Source organism: Pomacea canaliculata, linkage group LG4 (genome assembly GCF_003073045.1).
Source record: "Pomacea canaliculata isolate SZHN2017 linkage group LG4, ASM307304v1, whole genome shotgun sequence".
NCBI classification, from domain to species: domain Eukaryota; kingdom Metazoa; phylum Mollusca; class Gastropoda; order Architaenioglossa; family Ampullariidae; genus Pomacea; species Pomacea canaliculata.
The window spans coordinates 18,928,119-18,951,271 of record NC_037593.1 but is presented as its reverse complement, the minus strand read 5'-3'; the positions used below and the strand labels follow the sequence as shown (position 1 = coordinate 18,951,271).

The following is a 23,153-nucleotide window of genomic DNA, read 5'->3' as shown; positions in this document are numbered from 1 at the left end:
TAATGTAATAAGGTTTCTAATTTCTTTTTTTGCATGTAAAAAGAGATTGCTTAAAAATTTAATGCCCTTCTTTCACGTTATCTTCCTTCAGATAAAGTGGGCGTGTCACAAAAAATGTCAGCGTAGTTAGGAAAGTATAAACTGCGGTGAAAGAAAACATGGCTTATATGTTTGATCTTCATTTACTTGTACAAGCTGTTCTATATTTCACAGCCGTTGGCTGCGGTCTTGTCATTTCCATTCCAACAGGAGTTACGAAGGTGACCCGATCTCCTTATATACGTATATATATATAAAGAGAGGGATGTATAAAGAATTAGCTTAGACAAAACCAGGGATATGTTCATTTACTTAATTATAAACGATATTATTATTAATGGTGGGATTTGTAGTGATGGTAGTGTTGCTGCTGAAAGATAAATTAATGGGGACAATTAATGTATTTATTACTATATCGCAGGTCAACTTTGAGAAACAGTGCTTGCTGTACACAGAATGCCAGTGGCAAAACAGTACCTTCTTCTCGGCAAAATTTGGAGATGCTGGGTCATGTAACTTTATCATTTATGCAAGTGTTTTTGTGGGCATCTTCTATCCACTGGGAATGGGAGTGTATTATGTTTATGCCCTCACAAGGAAAGATCCAAATATTGGGTGAGGAATTATTAGCTGGATACAATTGATAACAAGTCTAAGTCATCGTTTTATAACAAATCCATATTTGCGCACATGCAAAAGTTTCTTTACATAATCTTATACAAATAAATAGTAGGTAAGCATATGTACAAGAGGTACATATACTATGTACAGATTAAGCTCACACATCTAGATACATTCAGCTACTCTCATATTTTAGTAAATCTGGTAGAACAATCTGTCCATTTCTCAATGACTGCAGCTAAGGATTGGCATAGATATGCTCAGACTTAATTATCCTTATAATTAATTTCCCACTCACTATCTGTGACTGTTTCAGTTTTTGATTCAACTGCAAAAACCTTTAAATGGGTGATACTTGCATGCTTTCAAATTTACACCTTACACTCTCTCTCACACACACACACATATGTCCTATACTGAATGTAGCCAGTTTATGTTGTCTCTATCTTTTTCACTTCCAACTTTTTGCTAACTTCAAGGGTTCTTAGTAAAGCTTAAAGAGATTTGCTTTCTAAACTCTGAATACTTTGTCATTTCTGGGGGGTTTGTGTGGCACTGTAATACATATAAAACATGTAAATAAGTACTAGTATATACCAAACACAATCGGTTTTATTTTTGTTCCAGATCTCAGATGTGGGTTTTCCCATTTATTCTTGCAAATTGTGTTGTTGCTCTCATGTTCTTCATTGTGGCATGCATCATCAGTGTGGGATTAAAGTCATTCTGTGATTCATACTTAAAAAGACCTGTACCATATTCAGAAAGGTCTGTGTTTTCAGAAACTTCTAATATTTTAGTAAATTTTAAACTATTTTACTGCAATCAAATTTTACTTTTAACCCCTTCCTTATGCCATAATGCACTTCTTTTCCTTCAAGACATTGTCATACACTAAATAAGCTGTGGATAGTATTAATAGCATTACTAATGTGCAAGAGCAGTATATAGTTTTATGCTAATTTAGGTTGGGGCATATTTCCTTGGTGATGCTATCAGTAGTAAGCATGGAAACATTATAAAGCATGGAAAATCAATTTGAATTGGAGATGCCTTTATCCCCTATCCTTCTTGCATTATGTAATTTCTTTGACAAACACAATAGCTGAGTAAAAAAAGAAATTCTTTATCATTCTAAATTGTTTATGAACATATTTTTTTTATTATGCTGAAGCTGTGCTGATGCAGAAAAAGCCCGATGGTATAATACTGATGGCTCATTAGTTACCCGAGGCTCATTCTATGGTTACCTTCATGCAGCTGAGGTACGGTTTCTTAATGGATGATTGACAAAGTTCTGATTTAGTTTTTGAGACAGAGGAGAAAAACAGTGATTTTTACATTATCTAATTCATACCATAAAAAATTGTAGTGAAAAAAATGTTCAACATATTGATGACCAAGGATAAGTCACACTGGAATTTTAGTAAATCTATGGCTCAATGTGAAACTTAACTGATAAAAGGCAGTTAATGAGTTATATATTTTTTTATGTTTATTGCAGGGAGCAAGTTGGGTAAATTTCTTTGTATGGGCAGTACAAGTCGGTCTTGGAGTTTTTAGACTCTACCGAAACCGTCGTCAACGCTCAGCAGGAGATTTCTCAGATTCTGCACCAGTTGCTTCTGAAGGAAAGGGAGGCGATCTGAAAGCAGTTGCAGCTGATGTTGAGAAATACTAAACCATAACCACTACTCATTTCTAAAAAAAAAAAAAACAATCAAATGTAGATTTAAGAATCAATGTCAGCTATCAACTTGAGATCCCAGGGAAATAACAAACATTAAAATGTATGTATACTTAGAGTTACTAATGAAAAGAACATTCCCCACAACATTAAAAATTAATCTGTTATCTAGTGCACATCCCTCTCATACTGGAATGAAAAGCTATATGTTACAAAATCGCCATATGTTTGGATATTTTGACTTTTCAGTGTTAACTAGAGCTCTTGGTACACCGGAATATGTGCCTTTGAAATTTATGGTTCATAGAAACTGGGCTTTCCCCTTGATTGTCCCAAATAGCAGAACATAAGAAAATTCCACTGGTACTGCTATACTGAGCTTATAGATTATATGACAGTGATTCCCTAAGCCTTATGCCCATTAAGTTGGAAGTATTGTTGGTACATTGTTCACTTTAGCTACTTTGTCGGCTGTGTCAATGTTTGTTGAGATATTACTCACTAAATCAATCTCATATATAAGATATCAATATTTTGATCATGCTTATATATGTCCTTCATTGTCAGCTATAAGGATTTGCCCTTTAGCAAATCTGAAATGAGTGTTATCAGCATTTATAAAAAAGACATCTTCCTATTCTTCATTAGTAAAGCATTTATCAGGATCAGCATCACGACAATGTTCATTGTAATTATTCAGTAATTATTTTTAGGATCAGTTGTTCTCAGCTTCCTGCCAAAGATGTACAGGGACAGTATTTTTTATAATGACAAAGATCAGCTGACAAAATGTGATATAAAGCATACATAAACTGTGATACTAATTTATGTAATTCATCAGTATTGTTTGAGATCACATATTACACCAGCTATAATTTTAATAATTAAACTATACTCTATAAAATGTAGAGCTGAACAAAATGTGATATGGACTACATTTTCATATTTGACAGGAATATGCATTTTTCTTTTTCTTTGCATTATGTTACAGCTCAGAGTTTATTAAATTTTGAAATTATATTAAGTTTTCCTGGAGTTACCTACAATTTGCTTGATTGCATACGTGTTTGTAAACACTGCTTTTTGAAAAAATGCAACTTGTTTTTTCTTGCCATTGTTTTATATCAATTAAGTTGATCCATTTTTATACTACATATCTTTTGAGACCTACTGCAATAAGGATTCCTTACATTTATAGTGGGTGTATTTTTACATTTCTACTGATGAGAATACCTAAAGTATTCCTGCTCTTTTATAATGTAAATGTCTGTGACAAAGTAACAGCAACTACACTTTTTAGCAATCTGTTATTATTTGATGGAACTATTTATAATAATACCTATACACTATAGCCCAAACATCAAGAAGCGCAAGAGTGGATGCATGATAGGACACACCCTGCACAAACTTGGACACCGAGGATTTATCGCGCATGAACTTCTAGAATTTATGTGGATTTATGTGCAACTAGGGGAATTGGCAATGAAGAGGTATGTATTTTACTGATGAGTGGCCACTCTGTGAACCGAGAGGAAGGAGGCCTGCCGCGCTGGCGCTGCAGCCTCTAACGAGGTCAAAGGTGCTTTTTTTCGTAGTTACTTAACGACACAGTGAAGCTTTCTCTTCCAGTTTCTCCAACACCAAATAAACAACTACATTGGGAGGATGATGAAAAAGAGGAGGTTACCATGAGAAAGATAATTTAAGTTTAACGTAGAGATCACAGTGTCCGTGCGGTGGGTGAATGGGCGGGTATAGGAAGTAGCGAGGAAAGTCAATGTACTCCGAGACTGAATGCCCTGACGATATTAGAGATCGAAGAAGAAGCGGAAAAGGATGAGGAACAAGAAGGAATTCGCCAGCGTATTTCAGAGACAGGAAATTGGTAAAACGTGGACAAGCTATATGCTACCTGAGCTATGTTCTGTAGGAAAGTTGATACTGAGAGGTTCACGAATTGTCATCCCGAGGAAGCTGAGACCACAGGTGTTGACAGCAGTACATGACTGACACTTAACTGTGGTCGGGACGAAACAAAAGTATGGTGGCCACACATGGAGAAAGCTACATAGAAATATTGCAAGACATGCCACGGTTGTCGAATTGTGAGCCGAGCAAACCCAGAGCCAGTGTACAACACAGGTCCCCAAAGAGCCATATGGGAAGATATATTGCGCTTTATTTTCTAGGACAATCGCGCATCGGTACTGTTTGTTGTCATTGCCTATTAGAATCGGTACTACGAAATAAAAGTGATGAGAAAAACTGCAGGTGATCGAAAATACAGTTAAAGTACTTATAAGATAATCATCGCCAGACATGGAATACCTCAAACGACACTCACGGACAATATATGGTCCTCAGTTTATTTCACAAACATTTGATGACTATATGTGAAATATAAAGAGTATCTAATTTATCTACATTATATTTTTTCTTTATAGTGCTCACTTCGTGAAATAACATTGTTTCTTTAATTTGCCAGGTGCAAAAGAAACACGTGTAGCATATTCCGTTCTTATAATATACAAAAGGACTGTGCACCCGGTCGAGCAACAAGCTTAATTTTTTTGCACTGCAATAGTCGCCGTGCATCTTCCCCTACGTACACTACTGATTATTTCATTAGCAGGTATATAAACCACTATTTTCCCAATCTTTGTATCAAGAAAACGAGTTGCAACCGTAATAAAGATTCTGATTTCTTCCTTGTGGGTGAAAGAGATTGTTTAAAAACGATATTTTCCTTTAGGTGAAGTGGGTGTGGCTTAAAGATTTCTGCGCTTAGTTCAGGAGAGAGGGGGACTGGTGTTTTACTCCGAGCCAGCTACTATAAGGCTAAATCACGGCAAGGCAGCCAGCCCTATAATCAGATGTCACATGCAGAGAAAGAACAGCGTGCCCGAGATGAGAGCTGAACCCTGACATCCAACCTTCCCTGTATTGATGAATGTCGCTATCGAATGACAGCTGCGCGGCATATTTAATTAAGGAAGTAAATCGCGGTAGAAGAAACCATGGCGTTTTTGCTTGATTTTCATTTACTTGCACAAACTGTTGTGTATTTCACATCCATTGTCTGCGGTCTTGCCATTTCGATTCCAATTGGAGTTACGAAGGTGTAACGGATCTAATTCTTACATATATTTATATTGGGAGAGAGATAAGTGTGTGATACATTACCTTTGGCTGGCTTTTTTTCAGCAAAACCAGTTAAATGCTCACTTACTGTGTTATAAAAAATTGCTATTATTAATAATGGTGGTATTGGTAGTGTACGTTGCTGCTGAAAGAGAACATAATACATTATTGTATTATTATTTTGCATTATTATCATTGTTTTGCAGACCAGCTTTGACAAACAGTGCTTGCTGTACACAGAATTCCAGTGGAAAAACAGTACCTTCTTCCTTGCAAAATTTGGAGATGCTGGATCATGTAACTTTATCATTTTTGCAAGTGTTTTTGTGGGCATCTTCTATCCACTAGGATTGGGAATACAATATGTTTACGCCCTCACCAGGAAAAATCCAAATATTGGGTGAGAATTATTAGACTTACAGAGAATACTGTAACAACACGTCAATGTTATATTGTTTTATAACACATCTCATCTTTGTGCATATGATAAGCTTCTTTATTTTATGTAATCATAAATAGTGGAGAAATATAGAAATAACATGTATACACATATAGCATGTACATGTAAGCTCAATCATCTAGATCGTCTAACTGCTCTAGTATTTTGGTAAATCTTAACCATTTAAAATTTCAGCGGGAAGTATATTTAAATATTCAGTATAGGAGATTGATACATATATGATTCTAATTTACTCATGATGCTTTTAAGCCATCTGAAACATTTACTGAAAACTTGCAGACCTTTTGTGCAAGTTTCAGTTCCATACAACACAACTGAATTTACATTTGGGTCAGAAAAACAATTTTTTTCTGTGGAAGCGTTCTTTTCTCTGCAATGATATCAAGATTTTGTGTGTGTGAAATGAGTTGGTCATTCCTGCTCCATCATTTTCATGTTTTTCTTGCTTACACTGCTGTTTACTGAAGGGATCAGTGTCTTCTGCCATATACTTGTCATCAGTGAGATTTACAGGCTTCTAGAGTGATTTTTCTTTTTGGCTCCATAGACTGGTCCAGTAGTATACAAGTAAAATGTTTGTTGCCAAGACAATAATTTTAAGTTGTGGGTTCCGTTCTCTTCTCTAGTGTTTAAAGTTTCTTTCTGTACAGCACCTGTTCACGAAACCATATTAATTAACCTGTTCCCCAACTTGTTTACTGGAAAAAAAAACCAGCAGGCACAAGTATTTTTTTTTATGTACCTCACTAGATGGATATTTTTATTACTAACTGGATGTATCTTGTTATGTTTTGATCAGAATCTTTTTAAGATCAAATAGACATAGTGCTTTGATGGATCATGACAATTTTTCAGTTTTTCAGTTGATATCTGGCCCTAATAGAATGAATTATTTCGGATTTATTTTTTTGTTTCAGGTCTCAGATGTGGGTTCTGCCATTTATTCTCTCAAATTGTGTTGCTGCTGTCTTGTTCTTCATTGGGGCATGCATCATCAGTGTGGGATTAAAGTCATTATGTGATTCATACTTAAAAAGACCTGAACCATATTTTGAAAGGTCTGTGTTTTCAGAAACTTCTAATATTTTAGTAAGTTTTAAACTATTTTACTGCAATCAAATTGAACTTTTTAACCCCTTCCTTTTGCCATAAATGCACCTCTTTTCCTTCAAAACATCGTCATACACTAAATAAGCTGTGGATAGTATTGATAGCATCCCCAAATATGCAAGAACAGCATATAGTTTTCTGCTAATTTAAGTTGGAGCATATTTCCTTGGTTATGCTAGCAGTAACAAGAATGGAATTATTACTATTATTTTTTATTATTATTATTATTAATGCAAAATTTGTAAAGTCCACACTCACACTCCTTAGGAGCATGCTGTCAGTTTAGTTTATTCCTTGTTACTCCTTGAGGAGCATAAAGCCGCAACAACACTTCGCCAGCAGCTTAGGCAGCTCCCCTCATGCAGTTGAAGTCATTCATTGATCCAGCAGGCAGACCACACCACAAGCCTAATTCTCAGTACCTCAAGAACAAGGAAACAAGGGAAATTTATGTGTGAAATCAAGAATAAATAGAAGGCCCTTTCAGGACTGATAAATAAAAGAGTCAATAGGAGAACACTGGTCAACACTCAAGAGCATATGGAAGACAACCTGTAGATGTTTTAGGGAAAAAGGGAAACAAAACACAAGGAATGGAATGGATGACTCCAGAGACGTGGGCAAAGACTGAATCAAGAAAGGGACTGAAACAGAAACATGGACAGCATACTAGAGACAGGAAAACAAATGAATAACATATGAACCATGAAAGAATAAACAACAGTACCAATGATGAATAAAAACAAATAATAATAATAATAATAAATGCAAAATTTGTAAAACGCATGTTCACACTCCTAAGGAGCATACTCTTAGGACTGCGCTCAAGAACAAGAACGAAACATGGACAGCGTACAAGGGACAGGAAAACAAATAACATATGAACTATAAATGAATATAAGCAGCAGTACTAACGAGGAATAAAATCAAATACAGAAAACGCAGACAAGAACAAGAGCTGAGAGTAATATTGCAAAAGGAAGGGTGTGACAAGGGACTAGCATTATGGGAAAAGGTTGTTAGGAGTAATGTTTACGGAAGAGGCGTCTTTTCAGTGCACATTTAAAGGATTCAATAGTGGGTAGGTGGAGGATATGGAAAGGGAGAGAGTTCCATTGTTTCGCTGTACAATAACTAAAAATATTGTGGCCATATGTTGTTGTTTTGGTGACAGAAAGAGTAAGACGACGATCATCAGACGAGGAGCGGAGTTGTGTAGCTGGGATGTAAGGGAAGAGCTACAGTTCAGAGAAATAATCAGGGCAGGAGCCAGCAAAGACGCTAAAACACAGCACGGACAGTTTGTACTGGATGGGAAGCCAGTGTAGAAAACAAAGGAGAGGGGTGGCATGGTCCCGTTTCCTACTCTAAGCACCAGAAGTGCAGCAGAGTTCTGTACTTTCTGGAGTTTGTGAAGAAGGTATTCAGGGCAGCCAGCAAGCAAGGAGTTGCAGTAATCAAGTCTGGATAAAACAAACACACAGACAAGATGTTGGTAGCACGCGTAGACAGAATGTGACGGATGGCGCCGATCTTGCGTAGTTCATAATAGGCAGTTCACAAACAGCTGTGACTTGTTTATCACAATTAATAGACAGACTGAAAACTGTCATTTGTTTATCATTGTAGGCAGACTGACAGACAGTTGTAACTTGTTTAGCAAGAGTCATATGTCTGCAATGACAATGAATTCCAGATTCCTGATGTACGACGCAGAGGTGATGTTGATTTCGCCCACATTGATGTGATTTGGTGGACAAACGAGTGAAGAAGGATTTCTTCTTCTCCAACATGGGAGGGCTTCCGTTTTACCATCATTGAGTTTAAGTTTGTTACCATCCAATCTTTGATCGAGGTCGTTAATACAGGCTATGGCGCTGGTAGCAGAGTGAGACTCCGCCGGAGGAGTGGAGCAGTACAGCTGCGTATCATCAGCATATGATTGATGAGAAACCTTGTGATACTGGAAGCAAGATGCAATGCTTTATCTACAAAATGAACAGAACTGGGAAGAAGATTGACCCTTGAGGGACGCCACAAGAAAGTGGAGGAGGGAGAGATGTTTGAACATCATGCAACAAACACAGTCTGCATCCTATCAGTGAGATAGGAGTTGAACCATGGCTGTGCAGGTCCAGAAATCCCGTAGAGGGAGTGTAGTCTATGAAGGAGCAGAGAGTGGTCAATAGTGTCAAATGCAGCAGACAGGTCCAGTAGAGTTAAGCAGAAACATCACCACTACCAAGGGCAGATAATATATGTCGGTGGTCACTTTAATTCAAGTAGTTTCAGTTCTGTGAAAAGGTCTATGCGTTGACTGAGCATGGGGGATGAGCTGGTGCTCTTGTAAGTATAGGCCCAGAGCTGCGTCAAAACTACTTTCTTTGATAGAAAAGACAAGTTTGGAAACTGGGCGATAATTGTTCAACACGTTGACGTCAAGCGTGGATTTCTGAAGAAGTGGCTTAACCAGGCCATTTTTAAACAAAGAGGGCAAAACAACTGATGACAATTAAAGCTGAGATGGATGTGTGATGGAGGAAAGTAAGCACTCAAGAAGAAAGCTTGAGGGTATTGGCAAGTAACTTGAGGGTAACTGGCAAGTTGTTGGCTTGTCTTTCAGACTAATCGACTTTATATCGGCATCAGAGACTGGTCGAAATTTGGTCAGAAAGCATTCCAGAAGAATATCACAGGAGACGCCGTGAAGCCCGTTAGTCATTATCTTGGTAATTCCAGTCATTCGACTGCAGATGTCGAAAAGTGTCTAAGAGGAATCTTTGTGGATGGTGAGTCGAGTCTTCCGTCAAACGTCAGCTCTGCGAATACCAATTAAGGTACTTGCACACGTGGACTGGCGCATCAGACATCGAGACAATGGGGAATGGTCATCAACTCTACTCAAAACACAGTAAAGTTGGTCAGTAGAGGGTGACTGAAGCAGCGCCATTTGCAATTGTGCTTTGAATGTGACCTGCGTAACGAGCGATCTGACACCGATGATGGGGATTTGCGATTGATTTCGATCAATATGCAGCATAATTATCAGATGAGAGATCTTGAGAAACATCGACTGACTGCACTAATTGGTCATCAGGTCGATGCATGACCCAGTCCAAGATGTGATCTCTTTTATCAGTGGTCTGTAAAACGACCATTGTTGATTTGGTCGGTCGTGTTTCCAATGGTGTTACGGGTGATGACATTATAACAGGTTCACATTATAAAACATGGAAAATCAATTTGAATTGTAAATGCTTTTATCCTTTTTTCATTATGTAATTTTTTTCATAAGCACCATTGCTGAGTGGAACAATATTCTTTATCATTCTAAATTATTAATGAACCCAATTTTCTTTTTTGATGAAGCTGTGCTGATGCAGACAAATCCCGATGGTATAATAATGATGGCTTGTTAGTTACCCGAGGCTCATTCTATTCCTACCTTCATGCAGCTGAGGTATGTATTGTTAATGCATGATTGATTTAGGTTTTGAAACAGGAGAGAAAAGATGTGATTTTTACATTATTTAGTTCATACCATAAATAACTGTAGTGAATAAAAAGTGTAACAAATAATTGATAACCAAGGATCAATAAGTCTCACTGGAATTTTTGTAAATACTATGGTTCAATGTGAAACTAAATTAATAAAAGGAATGAGTTATATATTTTCTTATGTTTATTGCAGGTAGCAAGTTGGGTAATGGTCTTTGTATGGGCAATACAAGTCGGTCTTGGAGTTTTTAGACTCTACAAAAACCGTCGTCAACACTCAGCAGATTCTGCACAAGTAACTTCTGAGGGAAAGGAAGGAAATCTGAAAGCTATTGCAGCTGATGTTTAGAAATACTAAACTACGGCCACTACTCATCTCTGTATAAAAAAAAATCACATACATTTAAAGATCAATATCAGAAATCAACTTTAAGATCCTGGTGAGATTATAGATGTCAAATTTCATGTACACTTAAAGTCATCCATTAAAGGAAAAAGTTTTCTCCACAACCTGAACATTTTTAAAGATCTGGCTTTCTAATGCACATCCTTCTAATACTAGAAGAAATGAAAAATTATATGTTATAAAATAGCCATATACTTGGATGTTTTGTAATTTTTCAATGTTTACTAGAACTCATATGTTACACCAGAATTTTGTGGTACTTAGAAAACTGGGCTTTCTACTTTTTTTGTCACAAACAGCAGACCATAAGTAAAATCCACTGGTATGGCTGTACTGAACAGTATTCATGCAGATTTATTCTCAAGGTGCTCTTAGTTTTCTGCAGAATAACTTTCATGGATAGTATTTTTTTTAATGACAATTAAAAGATCTGCTGGCAAACTTTTTGTAATATAAAATATATATACGTTGACATTTTTTCTTTTTTACCTTATGTTATTGGTCATATTGAGCTTTACAAGAGTTTCCTACAACAGGTTGTAAACAATGCTATTTTTTAAAAAATGCAACTGGTTCATTTTTGCTAGTGTTTTATATCAGTTTTGCCCATTGTTATATCTTTGTGGCCTTCTGCGGTAAGCATTCATTGTGTGTACATTTTTAGTATTCTTGCTTTTTTATAATGTAAATATCTGTGCCAAAGTAACAATGACGATATTGTTGAGCAATTTATTATTATTTGATGGAACTATTAGTAACACCTATACAACAGGAAGTAAATTCTAGACATAAATATGATAGCATGGATCATGCCTTTTAAATATTGCTTCAAAAGAACAATATTCAAAAGTCTTTTTATTTTGGTACCAATATATATCTGCTTATTGTCCCAGCTCAAGTACAAATTTTTACAAGCATTATAAGTAACATTTACATTTTTTCAAGAGGATTGTTTATTAAATTACTTTTAAAATTTATGGGACTGTTTTTACCAATATTTGCGTAACTGCATATTTCCATGCCTTGAAGGCTATATCACGATAGATGCCATATGCAGAGAAACGGTGTACCCAAGATAAGAGCTCAACCCTCGCCATATTGGTGACAGGCACCAAGTGTTGCGCCTTCAGACCATCATCCACCCAAAAGGCGAATCAATCAATGATGACACAAGTGGCTAACGATGTCAAATATTAGCAACAGAGCCATAGGTTGTTCTGACATTAACCACTGCCTATTTCAAAGCAAGCCATCCAAAGAATAATTCTCTGCATAGAATAATAATGTCGATTTATATACCTCGATCATATCTCAACTGCATTATGCCAAAAGTGAAAAAAATAAATTCTAAATAAAATGGCGACAAAATCTGTAATTAACCAATTGTTTAATGATAAAATTGCATTTATGCGCCATGTTCACTGCATGTGTATTGCCAAGCAGCCGTGTTTATTTAGTAAAATGACAGTTAAAATATTTGGAATGGCACTATAAAATAGACAGTTAAGCTTGCATATAAATAATGTTCAAAAAAATGCATGGCTCATTTAGTAATATTTGATGTTAATAACTTCTGTCATCAGTGTCATCTTTTGGGCCTAGGACGATTTGACTTTCAGTGTTGGGAAGATGTGGAAATAGCTGTTTCGGATCCCTGTATAAGAATCATCTTGTGTATCCTTAAATGTGATGCCTGGTATGTCTGTATTGCAACACTGCACATAATGGGTGCAACATGTAAATTACAGGATAAGCCCCTGTCAACATATTGATTTATATAGCAATTAATTCCAGTGTTAACAGCCTTTGGGTTGCTAATAACAGGCTCAGGGACTAGTGCAACACCGCTGTTGCCTGTTGTTGAGATGGCTGTAGCATTAGTGGTTGCAGGCTAATGACCTACATCTTCACTTGTTGACATGCTACATAGCCTCATGAGTATACTGCTGAAATGCCTTTATCAGTTTTGTGGACCTTGAACACACAATTAAGCACTGCATTTAACATTTTACAACTGATCTGTTTCAGTGTTCTGGAAGTACAAATTCTATTTCTACTCCAGCACATTATGTCATGCAAGAGATGCTAAACTCATGTTATGCTAGTCATAAGCACAACTTTACCAATAATTTACAATTTGACCAAAAAAATAAATAAATAAAGCACCATGAAAAGTTATCGGAAATCAAACTGAAAAAGGTACCTCAGCAGATACTAAATTGTTATTGAATGCTGACAATGGTGCCACATTTTGAAAGCCTTGCCCATATTAAAAAGGGCTTGCATTAGCTTCACTGACCTGCAAACAAATAAACACATTCCTACTTAATAAACAGTAATAGGTGATAATGAAGATGAAAATAATAAGTGGTTCACTTCATACCAAATACTAGTGATGGAAATCTGAGAACATCTGTTAACGTTAACAAAGCTTTTGTCGCCAAACGAATTATAAACAAACTACCACGGTCTTCAAATGTTTGACAGCAAACAGTAAAACCAAAATGGTTTTTGGGCCACAAACTCACACAAAATGTGCAGAACAAAGGAAACTATTTTGTGCGTAAATAATTAGCATCTCTAAAACCAATCTTATCCGCGCCTTCCACACGTTTGCCGCAGTCTGCTGCTGGACATTAATTGATGGAAATAAATTTTTCCATCTACAATCATGCCACCAATGTTCGGACATACACAGCAGTAGTCTCCTCTGTGATTATTATTTTTTTTAAGCCAGTTTCGCTCATCTTTCCACGGCACAAAAGTTGCAAATATCCCGGCACCACGAACTAATATCCCTATATACGTCCGCGCCCGCACGAAGAATGAACAGGGGCTCTAACTGCGTCAAACGAGCCTCGGGGACAGTGTAAACAAACGGTTATCTTATTCAAACGTAGAGTAGCATCCCCTACACAGACATGGAAGCAATTTTCCACGAAAAGGCAAGTGAAATGTTTATGTATATTTTATTCCCAATTATTTATATGTTTATTTAAATTGGAGATGATCAGAGTGATGAACAGTACTGATATAAAATATTAATTAAATCTGACGTTACAACACTTCTTAATTTCTTACTACTTTTGTACTGTTTGTTAGTAAATAATGAATTTACCATTTGATGCTCTCTGCAGTTATACAGATGATTTATTATAACATAGAAATTGTAAAATAATGATTTTTTTCAATCTGTTCCTCTACCCAACCTTCATCGTCGCCTGGCGGGGACCGGATGACTTGGCCAGAACCTAACCCTTGGAAAACTCATCCCTTGTTAGAATACCTCAATCTATAAACAAGTTAGTCATCTCCTCAACAAATTAGCCCGTAATCAGGGACGACGATTCGGATAGCTATAAGTTGGGTTGAATTTATTTTAAATAGCAGAAAAAGCAGTTAACTTGGATTTGCGACCGATACATGGCTACTTAATGAACTGAAGTTGGATGTAAACAAGATAAAAGCTAAAATAAAAACAGAAAAAGCTAAGAATATTATCACAAATATTAAATCTTAAAGTCAACTAAAGATGTTGTTATTGTAGTTGTTAGAATCGCTTCAGTGGTGAGGCTAATTCCATACATGTCAGCAAGATGCTGTGGCCAAGTCATCTCACAGGGGGCAAGTTGGAAAAAGGTCAAGTCATACAGTAATCCATTTGGCTATCTCTGCACCTAAACAGTGACCTACCCCACTTCTGTTTTTTCACATTTTATTATTGATTTTAAAAGTAGAAACTTAATGCTAATTTTCAATAAAATCTTATGTTGCAGCAAGAGGGATCGCTTTGTGCTCAACACTGCTTGAATGCACTCCTCCAAAACCATTATTTTACAGCTGTAGATTTAGCACACATTGCACAGCAGCTAGATGAGAGGGAGAGGCAACACATGATGGAAGGAGGAATTCACTCTCATGAATATCAAAATTTCCTGGAGGTAGAATTAATACTGCCAAAAAACAAACAAAATTTAAGTAGCATTTACGTGGCATTTTCCAAGTTTTACGTCCACTCTTATTCTTTTTAGATAGACTTAAATTCTAAGCCTTTTCAGCAACTTTAGCCACAATCATTGCCATTAAATATAACTGTGTTGGATTATCTGTTAATTTGTACTGTTCCCAAGATGATAAACAAAAATTAGTTAGCAGTTCCCTTCAGAGACTGGAACTAAATTGTTTATAGATGTTTATTATATGTTCTTGATTTCAGTAAATATTCTGGAAATGCACATACTTTACCAAAAAGCATTAGCACTGTATACCTAAATGCATGAAAATAATATACATTTTCAATGACAGAAAATTTGCTGCTTTAATTTTTGTACATGCTTGATGTTCAGCCGTAAAATCTTGCTCATTAGTAAAGCACTTGTTGCAGAGAAAACTAACAAAAATATTTGCAATGATCCTCATCGTTAAGATATGCAATTTTTATGTACAGATCAGTTTAGTCATTATAAACATTTAAAAATGTATGACAATAGTTTCATACTAGAGAGACTGAAAAGGCAGTACATTGTTTTGTTATATAATGTTCACAATTGTTAATTTTCTTATGTACAGCAGCCATCAAATAACTATGATGACAGTGGTTTTTTCTCCATCCAAGTGCTGCAAGAAGCAGTACGAGTGTGGGGGCTTGAACTGATTCCCTTTAGGTCACAGAACCCCTTCGCACAGGCAGCTCAAGCAGATCCTACGTATGCATTCTATATGGTTATTTAGCACATTTCTACATTTGTATATGCTAGCGAAATGTACCTGATTCTGTATAAACAAAATGGATAGCCAAGTAGTTATTGCATCATTGTCAGAGGCCAGAAAGCTGTGCTAACCAGGAATGGCTTTGTATGGAGAGGAACTGAATTTGTCAGTCACCCTGGTTCATGCTTACATTAGTGGATGAATTTCATGCCTTAGTTTCTATTGTTTACAGTCCACTTTTTTGGTTCTTGATAGTTTAATCAGCAAACATTTATCCAGATTATTTTCTTTCAGGAGTCAGCAAGCCTACATATGCAATTTCAGGCAACACTGGTTTTGTGTTCGAAAACTTGGAAATCAGTGGTTCAATCTTAACAGCCTTCTTACGGGACCTGAGCTTATCTCCAATACTTATTTATCCTTGTTCCTAACACAGCTGCAGCAAGAAGGTGCTTTTGATGTTTCATGTTTGAACATTTTGTTTACACATTTTACACTGGATAAAAATTGGCTGAGTAATATAGCATGAACCATTTCTTAAAGGCCAAACCTTAAGTGCAACTTTTTTTTAAGCAACAACAGAAAAGAAAACCAGAGTGCAGTACAGTGTAAAATTCTGAGGAAATAACTTACTTGCAAAATAGTACACTTTAAATGGTCAACATTCTCAAACGTGTGATATTTTAAGGCATGGATGTTCTCTATCAACTTTCACATTTTCCATGACTATGACTTGTAATCTGTTTAGCATCTCATCATGAGTTGAAAGGAATTCGCTAAATTAATCTTTTTGAGTTAAAAGCTACTCTGTAGAAATTAATTACAGATCTAGAGCATCTTCACATTAAATTTGTTTTAAAGGAGGCCACATTATATTATATAGTACACAGTTAATACGGTATGACTATCAAGAAAGATGTCTCTTAATTGGTTCAATGGTCTTCAATTACATTAATATTTTGAGTAAACTATATTAATAGCCAACAACACGGTTTTAACATTTTTTTTATCTCGTCAGAAAACTCTGCAGTGACACTGCAATAAATCAAAATTTGTCCTTTTCTATTTAGCTATGGTCATTTGGTTCTGTTGCAGGGTATTCACTGTTTGTTGTAGTGGGCACATTAGCAGACACAGAAGCTGACCAGCTTTTGCGAATAATGCCAGCTGTTCAGCCCATCAAACCCTCACTACTTACATCAGAGGGACAAGACAAAGTGACGCAGGGAGAAGATGATGATGATCAATATCTGCAAAAAGCTCTTGAAGAAAGTCGACAACTTGTGGAGCAGGATGACATGGCCTTGCAAAAGGCACTTAATGACAGCATGACTGGTAGGTCAAACTGTTCTTCTTTTGCATAACCATGAAGGCTTACCACTTTACCAATTTCCTGAATCAGTGAATGCTGATTATGTGAAGAGGTTATGTAGCCTAGCAGTTAAAGGAAAGGGAAATGTCAAGTTGGGCATAAATGACAGATGCTAATATTCTGAAACATTTCTCTCAGAATTTCAAAAACAGCAAAATGATCACTTTCAATCACAGCTATAATACAGCTCAGGGGTAAGGAGGCTACCATGTTTGGTTGTCAATTGACATCACTCAACCCATTCACTTTCAGTTTTCAAACTGCAATCATCAAAACTCTGGTATCATCAAATTAAACTTTATTGTATGTCCAAAGAAGTCCAAGACAGAAATTTTTCTTTTGCTCACAAGCCCACCAAATATACAAACATAATATGAGCATAGCAAACATAGTATGAGCATAACACAATATAATTGCCAGGCATACCCATGCAAGACATTCAACACACATGCACACCTACACTTTCTCTCACATACATGTGATAGGATGGTGATAGCTGCTGGCACAAAGGACCTCTGGTAGGCAGTTTTTCGCACACGTGGCACTTTTTGGTGCCTGCCCGAGGGCAACAGCTGAAATTTGGGATGGAGAGGGTGTTTGGTCTGAAATGATGTTATGTGCCATCTTTCTGACTGCATGAAGATACAAGTCAAAAAGTGGTAGCTGTGGTGTACTAGTAATTTTATTTGCTTGGTGGATAACTCTGGCCAGCCTTGCCTTTGACGAGGAGGTGACATACCAAGCGTCAATGTTAAGTCAAAATGTCATGGATAATGGATTTGGGGGTAATGTCGTACAATTAATTTTGAACCTGAGTACAGCGAGGAAGAGCTGAGCAAAGTGGAGAAGTCTGGGGCAACAAAAAATGCCTTTCTTGTGAAATGTATCACCTACATCACTCATTAGGGTCAGTTTGTTTTCTTTTGTGAAAGCTGCAGCCTTTGAGAACCAGCATTCAGCTGTGTTTAGGTAAATTGCAAGTAAGCAAATGGCAAACTGAAATTTTCAGCGGAAACAATTCTGAGCATCATTATCTATCATTTAAGCCCAACCTGCCATTATGGGTTTTAGAGCAAAAGGTTGCTGGTGTAAGGTACCCAGTAGAATTTTGTACCTTATTTATCACAGAAGGCAAAAGCTTTACCTCCACATGCAATGTCACTGACATTGTGAATACTATAAACACTAGGCTAAGAGACAATTTAGTTGCTTTTTTTTTATTATTTACTTTTCCGTGTAATCCATGTTTATAATTTACAGGGCAAATAATGTCAGACAACTAAATTTTAAAATAATTTTAATTCTTTTGTATGTGGTTCTGACCTATTAAGTATAAAGTACTGATGTAGAAATAGCTTTTCCAGTCTTGTTTCTTCATGTGTAGGTGTCAGGGTTCAAGTGCCTTAATATTCATTTTTTTTCTTCTTAAGATTAGTGTGTCCATGTTTCAATTTTATTAATAAATCTGCCCAAAAGCTATTGAACATGTTGAATGAATTTTACTTTGCAGGCTATATTGATGAGTCTTTAAAGCAAGGCTTGTTTGAAGAAATGTCTCCACCCGCTGCACATTCCAGTTCTCAAAAGACTTGTCCAACAGAAGAACTCCGACAAAAACGTCTAGCATTTCTAGAAAAGCAAAGCAGTAGTTCATCTTCTCAGGCAGAATCCAGTACTGTCACAAAAAAGGACTCTGTTCTGGATGATGGCCTTAAAGGAACTGGTAATATCCCTCAAAAGGATTTTATTAAATTGAATTGCAGTCCATTCATCAATGAGGAATACTTTTTGGGAAACCTTTTTTGACTTGTCATATTTGTAAACCTTTGATGATCAATTTTAATTCAACAAGTTATGATAGATGGAACATGACAGGTATGTTACAATATCAATGTAGGCAAAATTCTTTAACAGATTTATTGACAGTTTATACAAGTTCTTGCTTGCTGTCTGATCTTCTATTGTTTTTGCATGCACAGGTAAAAATATAAAATGTCAGGATTTCTTTACATTTATCTCATTGGTGCTGCAGCCATATCTTAATTAGGCATATCTGTGAACGAATGTGAGATCACAGGTTTGACCTTTGTTATCTGCATGGTGACGTTTGAAGAACTGTATCTTTATCAAACAAAAAAACTGCACCCTAACCCTACAAGATCTTTTGAAATATGTAATGTTTGGAAACATACACAACTTTCAAACAAAATGGATTTTAAAAGTCATACAGCAAAGTAGATTGAGGAAATGGTAGAATTTTTTTTTTTTATTGCAGGAGATGAGGGTAGTGATGATGAAATGCTGAAGCAAGCTCTCAAGATGTCTATGGAGCAGCCTTAGTACCATCATTCCAGATTTCAGTTGGACTGCTTTGTTCAGATGTTTTTTTTTAATTTCATAGAAAATCATAGTCTTTGATGTAGATATGTTAACTGTAAATTATAGCTTTTATATGCTTTTTTAGTGGATTGTGCTTAACTCATTAATTCTCGTGGATCTGTAATTTATTACAGGTGTAATGCCTTTATTAATAATGAGATGCAGTTTGATTAGCAGGATATAATAGTAGCAATTTATCTTTCCAAACACTTCCAAATGACAGATTACAATGAATGTACATAACAATCTACACATGTTGATCTAGGAAGACTAGGTGCCAATTCAGCAGCAGACCAACATTGTGAGTCTGATAAAAAAGTTTTCTTACTTATTTTGGGTTGTTAATAGTGAGTCAAAGAATGATTGTCTTCTTAACGAAAATTTACCAAATGATTGCAAATTTCTTAAACATGTTAAAGCATAGTAGATTTATCCTAGTTATTATTCTGTAAAGGATGTTAACTATTTTATATACAAGCATGCACATCAAAGAGTGTAGACTGCAACTCAATAAAAGTTTGCCAGATGGAAGACAGAAAGTAGATCAATCTGCTAGTGATGCTCTGTGCAGCTAGCCAAGGCACTGATATTTTATGCATATAAACCATGAACGGGATTTGACACAATTTTTACAAACAAGAACAAAGTATCTTGAAAAGATTTTAATCATTATGGGCAAAATTTAAACCATCATATGAAACCTTTTTTTTAACATTGGCACAAATATAAACTCAAATAGACTGTTCAGCAAAATGCATAGTAATCTGGGTCTGAATGAACACAACTTCGAAATGCAATGATATTGCACAGCTAAGTTTAAAGAGTTATAGATGCCTGAAAGAAATAAGACAGGCTCAGGTTAGAGTCCATAATCTTAATAATATGAGCTTTCTTATCTGAGAAAAACAACTGATACTGCTCCCTCCAAAGAAGAGAAATAAATCATCACAGTTCCTCTTGATAATGTCATTTTCCTGAAACACTTTGCTGACTGCTCTCCAGGTCTACTGGTCTGTGAAGCTGCCAAAAAATAAGGTTTTTATCTGAAAGCGTATTCACTGGGGTCTCATATGTTACACAACATTTTTCTAATGTTTAATAATTCAGATTTCAATGAAAATTTTGGTGAGTTTATAATGGTCCTCAAAAGATGTATAAAGCCTTTTGCTATATTGAAAACAATATAAAAGTGACTCTCAAAACTGCTATGACACTGCAAATGGATAACAAAACTGGGAATATACTAGCTGACTTTCATTATTGAAAACTTGTTGTGTTGTAAGATAGTATTTCTCACATAATAAAACTTGGTTATTTCAAAACCTGCAGGTAAAAATCTTTCAGTTGACAGAATTTGCTATCCTTAATTCCTCCAAAAATGCTGTTATGTGCAAATTATAACTGATGAAAATTACGCATTCTTACTTAACAAAGCAGCTGTTTTGTCTGTGAATTTATAGTGTTTATTTCAATATCTCACAACCATTCAGAGTTCTAGCAAAAGACAAAGCTGGTGATAAATGAAGGAGGGTGTTTAGGTGTGGGGAGGGGTTTGGTTCATGAGCATTACAATCAATACAGCTGTATTTAGGTACATTCATTGCATTCAGCAACTGCTGCTTTTTGCTGTTAGTAATTAGAAATACTATTAAGATTTAATACTAAAATTGCATTTCCTCCAATACAGCTTACAAGACAACAATTAAGAATACAAAAGTATTACTAAATGCTTGTGCAGTGTCTTTTAAGGATTATTTTTGTGATAAACCTATATCTCAACACATTGATTACTGATAAATGGCAAGAAACTGGATAGTACAAGAAAGCAAGATTGCAGAAGAATGAACAAGCTCTGCAGTTCATTTGATGGTCACTGTCCCTGCTAGAGTGGGTTTTTTTTTTTTTTGTCACCACTCAAAACAAAGATAGTGAGTGTAAGAGAGACTGAATGAAGAGAGAATAAAAGACAAAAGAGCTGGAAAGGCCCATAAAACTTTCCCCTACTTAAAGTAACCATAAACTGAAATCTACATGTCATCAATATCAGCACAGATTGCTGAATAAGATTACATCATGCACAATAAGTTTAAATAGTAGATGTATAGGAACATGGATTACATTCTGAGTGGAGGTTTTATAGTAGTTGCGAACTCTGTAACAGTACATAGGACTAAAATAACAAAGATATGGCATGAAGAGTTGTGAACAAAGCAAGTGATTGATTTATATAAAGAATTGAGGTCAGCAGTATAGCAAGTCAATAATTCAACAATTAAATCTGCTTTCTATAACTGATATCTGTGGGTTTTCTTTTCACTCTGTATAAAAGGCAAAAATGACTTGATGAATGTGTAGGGATTTTATACCTTCTATGGATATGATCATGCACAAAAATACTCACTGCCCTTGCAATGCTGATCCATCTCAAAGCCTTATTTAATCTGTCATCTGCATTTGGAATTTTATCAAGATTCCAGGCTGTGAACTTCAAAAACCGATGCTGCACATGCAGCTGACGGACTTCTTCTTCAATTACTGCTTCCCCTTTCTCCTTCAGAACAACGCCTGAAGCATGTGGATATAGGGCTTCATCAAACAACATTATTGAACAATAAGCACCCAATTAAAGGTTGCTGCATTTTTCTTTAGCTTTCTTTAGTTTCACATGCTTACAAAATGACGAAAAAATGCATACTTCAATCAGAAAAGTGTGAATGGCTTGTATTTTTGCAAATCAGATTCAAAAGATCAATTTTAGCTAGATCTAATCTCTTCTGCGCAGCAATCCAAAATACAGTTATTTTACTATTATTAACAGCTATGAAAATCTAGCTTTTGTTAAATATTGCTAATCATTTAGCATAACCCCAAAAGTGATATGAAATATACTCTTCAGTTACCTATGAAGCCCTCTGGCAATGTCACTTCTTGGCCATGTAGTGGCCGACCCCTGAATGACGATGTCAAACCTGCACATCACCAGTAATACAATAAATACTGAAATGTTGCTGACACTATTTTCCTGGTAGTTAATGGCTTAGGTAAGTGCCAAAAAATATTCAGGTCAATGTATTTGTTTAAATGAGACCGTTAACTCAAATTTGAGCAAACAGTTCTAAGAGATACAGGCCTTGAATATCTTGGTCAAGACTTCATTACCACATCACAAAAATAATAATAACATAGTGCTCACCACCAACGTGGACTCGAAACGTTTACAACAGCATGAAGATACAATAATTAACTGTTTGAGACAAGGTCTTCTGGAACTCCAGAAGTATTGAATTATGATCGATAGAATGCCTCATTCACATATTATTGAAGCTCTAACTTTGATTGTAGTCTTCCTTGACATCAAAAGTTAAAGAAAATCTAGGCGTGCTGGTCTTTTTTTTAAAAAAAAAATCCTAATTAAAACTTCATTACATATAGAAGATGAGGATGACGTATCTGTACCGTATCGGTACATCATGGGTTCAATCAAAGCACCATTTGTTGCTTTGCTAACATGCGCTCACCTTCATTTTCAATTCTTATTGCTGTTTCAAAGAAGTCTGCTACATTTGCCTTGCCATTTGCGTTAATTGTGCACGGCAGATGATGGCATGTTGTTTCCCCAGTATTCCTGAACGATGCAGCATCGATACACACAGCCATCTTCCCGCCTCCGAACACCCTTGACCCATCGCTTTACGAACTTGACCCTTTCGGGGTCATTGCAGAGCTTCCT

At 36.0% G+C, this 23,153-nt stretch overlaps 4 protein-coding genes across 4 annotated transcripts; 3 read left to right on the top strand and 1 right to left on the bottom strand.

The window, feature by feature from the left end:
* Window positions 1-20: 20 nt before the first annotated feature.
* On the top strand, window positions 21-3,367 carry LOC112562382 (transmembrane protein 179B-like). Its single transcript, XM_025235627.1, has 5 exons — window positions 21-260; window positions 461-654; window positions 1,288-1,428; window positions 1,835-1,925; window positions 2,165-3,367. Exons 1-5 carry the CDS (start codon window positions 159-161, stop codon window positions 2,339-2,341), a joined length of 705 nt encoding a protein of 234 aa, XP_025091412.1. The 5' UTR covers window positions 21-158; the 3' UTR covers window positions 2,342-3,367.
* A 1,754-nt stretch (window positions 3,368-5,121) lies between these two features.
* LOC112562192 (transmembrane protein 179B-like) lies at window positions 5,122-11,931 on the top strand. Its single transcript, XM_025235280.1, has 5 exons — window positions 5,122-5,466; window positions 5,695-5,888; window positions 6,866-7,006; window positions 10,428-10,518; window positions 10,750-11,931. The coding sequence occupies exons 1-5, from the start codon at window positions 5,365-5,367 to the stop codon at window positions 10,903-10,905; spliced, it is 684 nt and encodes a 227-aa protein (XP_025091065.1). The 5' UTR covers window positions 5,122-5,364; the 3' UTR covers window positions 10,906-11,931.
* Window positions 11,932-13,819: 1,888 nt separating this feature from the next.
* LOC112562191 (ataxin-3-like) lies at window positions 13,820-21,714 on the top strand. The gene is made up of 7 exons (XM_025235279.1): window positions 13,820-13,907; window positions 14,739-14,903; window positions 15,532-15,668; window positions 15,967-16,121; window positions 16,768-17,007; window positions 18,555-18,767; window positions 19,320-21,714. Exons 1-7 carry the CDS (start codon window positions 13,884-13,886, stop codon window positions 19,382-19,384), a joined length of 999 nt encoding a protein of 332 aa, XP_025091064.1. The 5' UTR covers window positions 13,820-13,883; the 3' UTR covers window positions 19,385-21,714.
* LOC112562193 (ribonuclease H2 subunit C-like) lies at window positions 20,071-23,115 on the bottom strand. The gene is made up of 4 exons (XM_025235282.1): window positions 22,942-23,115; window positions 22,324-22,392; window positions 21,825-21,988; window positions 20,071-20,443 (listed from the first exon to the last, which is right to left on the bottom strand). The coding sequence occupies exons 1-4, from the start codon at window positions 23,078-23,080 to the stop codon at window positions 20,390-20,392; spliced, it is 426 nt and encodes a 141-aa protein (XP_025091067.1). The 5' UTR covers window positions 23,081-23,115; the 3' UTR covers window positions 20,071-20,389.
* Window positions 23,116-23,153: the final 38 nt, after the last annotated feature.

Excerpts from the sequence above, each read along its gene's own strand:
- LOC112562382 (XM_025235627.1), top strand. The coding sequence starts at position 159 with ATGGCTTATATGTTTGATCTTCATTTACTTGTACAAGCTGTTCTATAT. Across the intron at positions 1,429-1,834 it reads CCTGTACCATATTCAGAAAG|CTGTGCTGATGCAGAAAAAG; the intron begins GTCTGTGTTTTC and ends ATTATGCTGAAG. Across the intron at positions 1,926-2,164 it reads GTTACCTTCATGCAGCTGAG|GGAGCAAGTTGGGTAAATTT; the intron begins GTACGGTTTCTT and ends TGTTTATTGCAG.
- LOC112562192 (XM_025235280.1), top strand. The coding sequence starts at position 5,365 with ATGGCGTTTTTGCTTGATTTTCATTTACTTGCACAAACTGTTGTGTAT. Across the intron at positions 7,007-10,427 it reads CCTGAACCATATTTTGAAAG|CTGTGCTGATGCAGACAAAT; the intron begins GTCTGTGTTTTC and ends TTTTTGATGAAG. Across the intron at positions 10,519-10,749 it reads CCTACCTTCATGCAGCTGAG|GTAGCAAGTTGGGTAATGGT; the intron begins GTATGTATTGTT and ends TGTTTATTGCAG.
- LOC112562191 (XM_025235279.1), top strand. The coding sequence starts at position 13,884 with ATGGAAGCAATTTTCCACGAAAAG. Across the intron at positions 15,669-15,966 it reads GCAGCTCAAGCAGATCCTAC|GAGTCAGCAAGCCTACATAT; the intron begins GTATGCATTCTA and ends ATTTTCTTTCAG. Across the intron at positions 16,122-16,767 it reads AACACAGCTGCAGCAAGAAG|GGTATTCACTGTTTGTTGTA; the intron begins GTGCTTTTGATG and ends GTTCTGTTGCAG.
- LOC112562193 (XM_025235282.1), bottom strand. The coding sequence starts at position 23,080 with ATGGCTGTGTGTATCGATGCTGCATCGTTCAGGAATACTGGGGAAACA. Across the intron at positions 22,393-22,941 it reads AATAAGAATTGAAAATGAAG|GTTTGACATCGTCATTCAGG; the intron begins GTGAGCGCATGT and ends GGTGATGTGCAG. Across the intron at positions 20,444-21,824 it reads GGATCAGCATTGCAAGGGCA|CTTCACAGACCAGTAGACCT; the intron begins GTGAGTATTTTT and ends ATTTTTTGGCAG.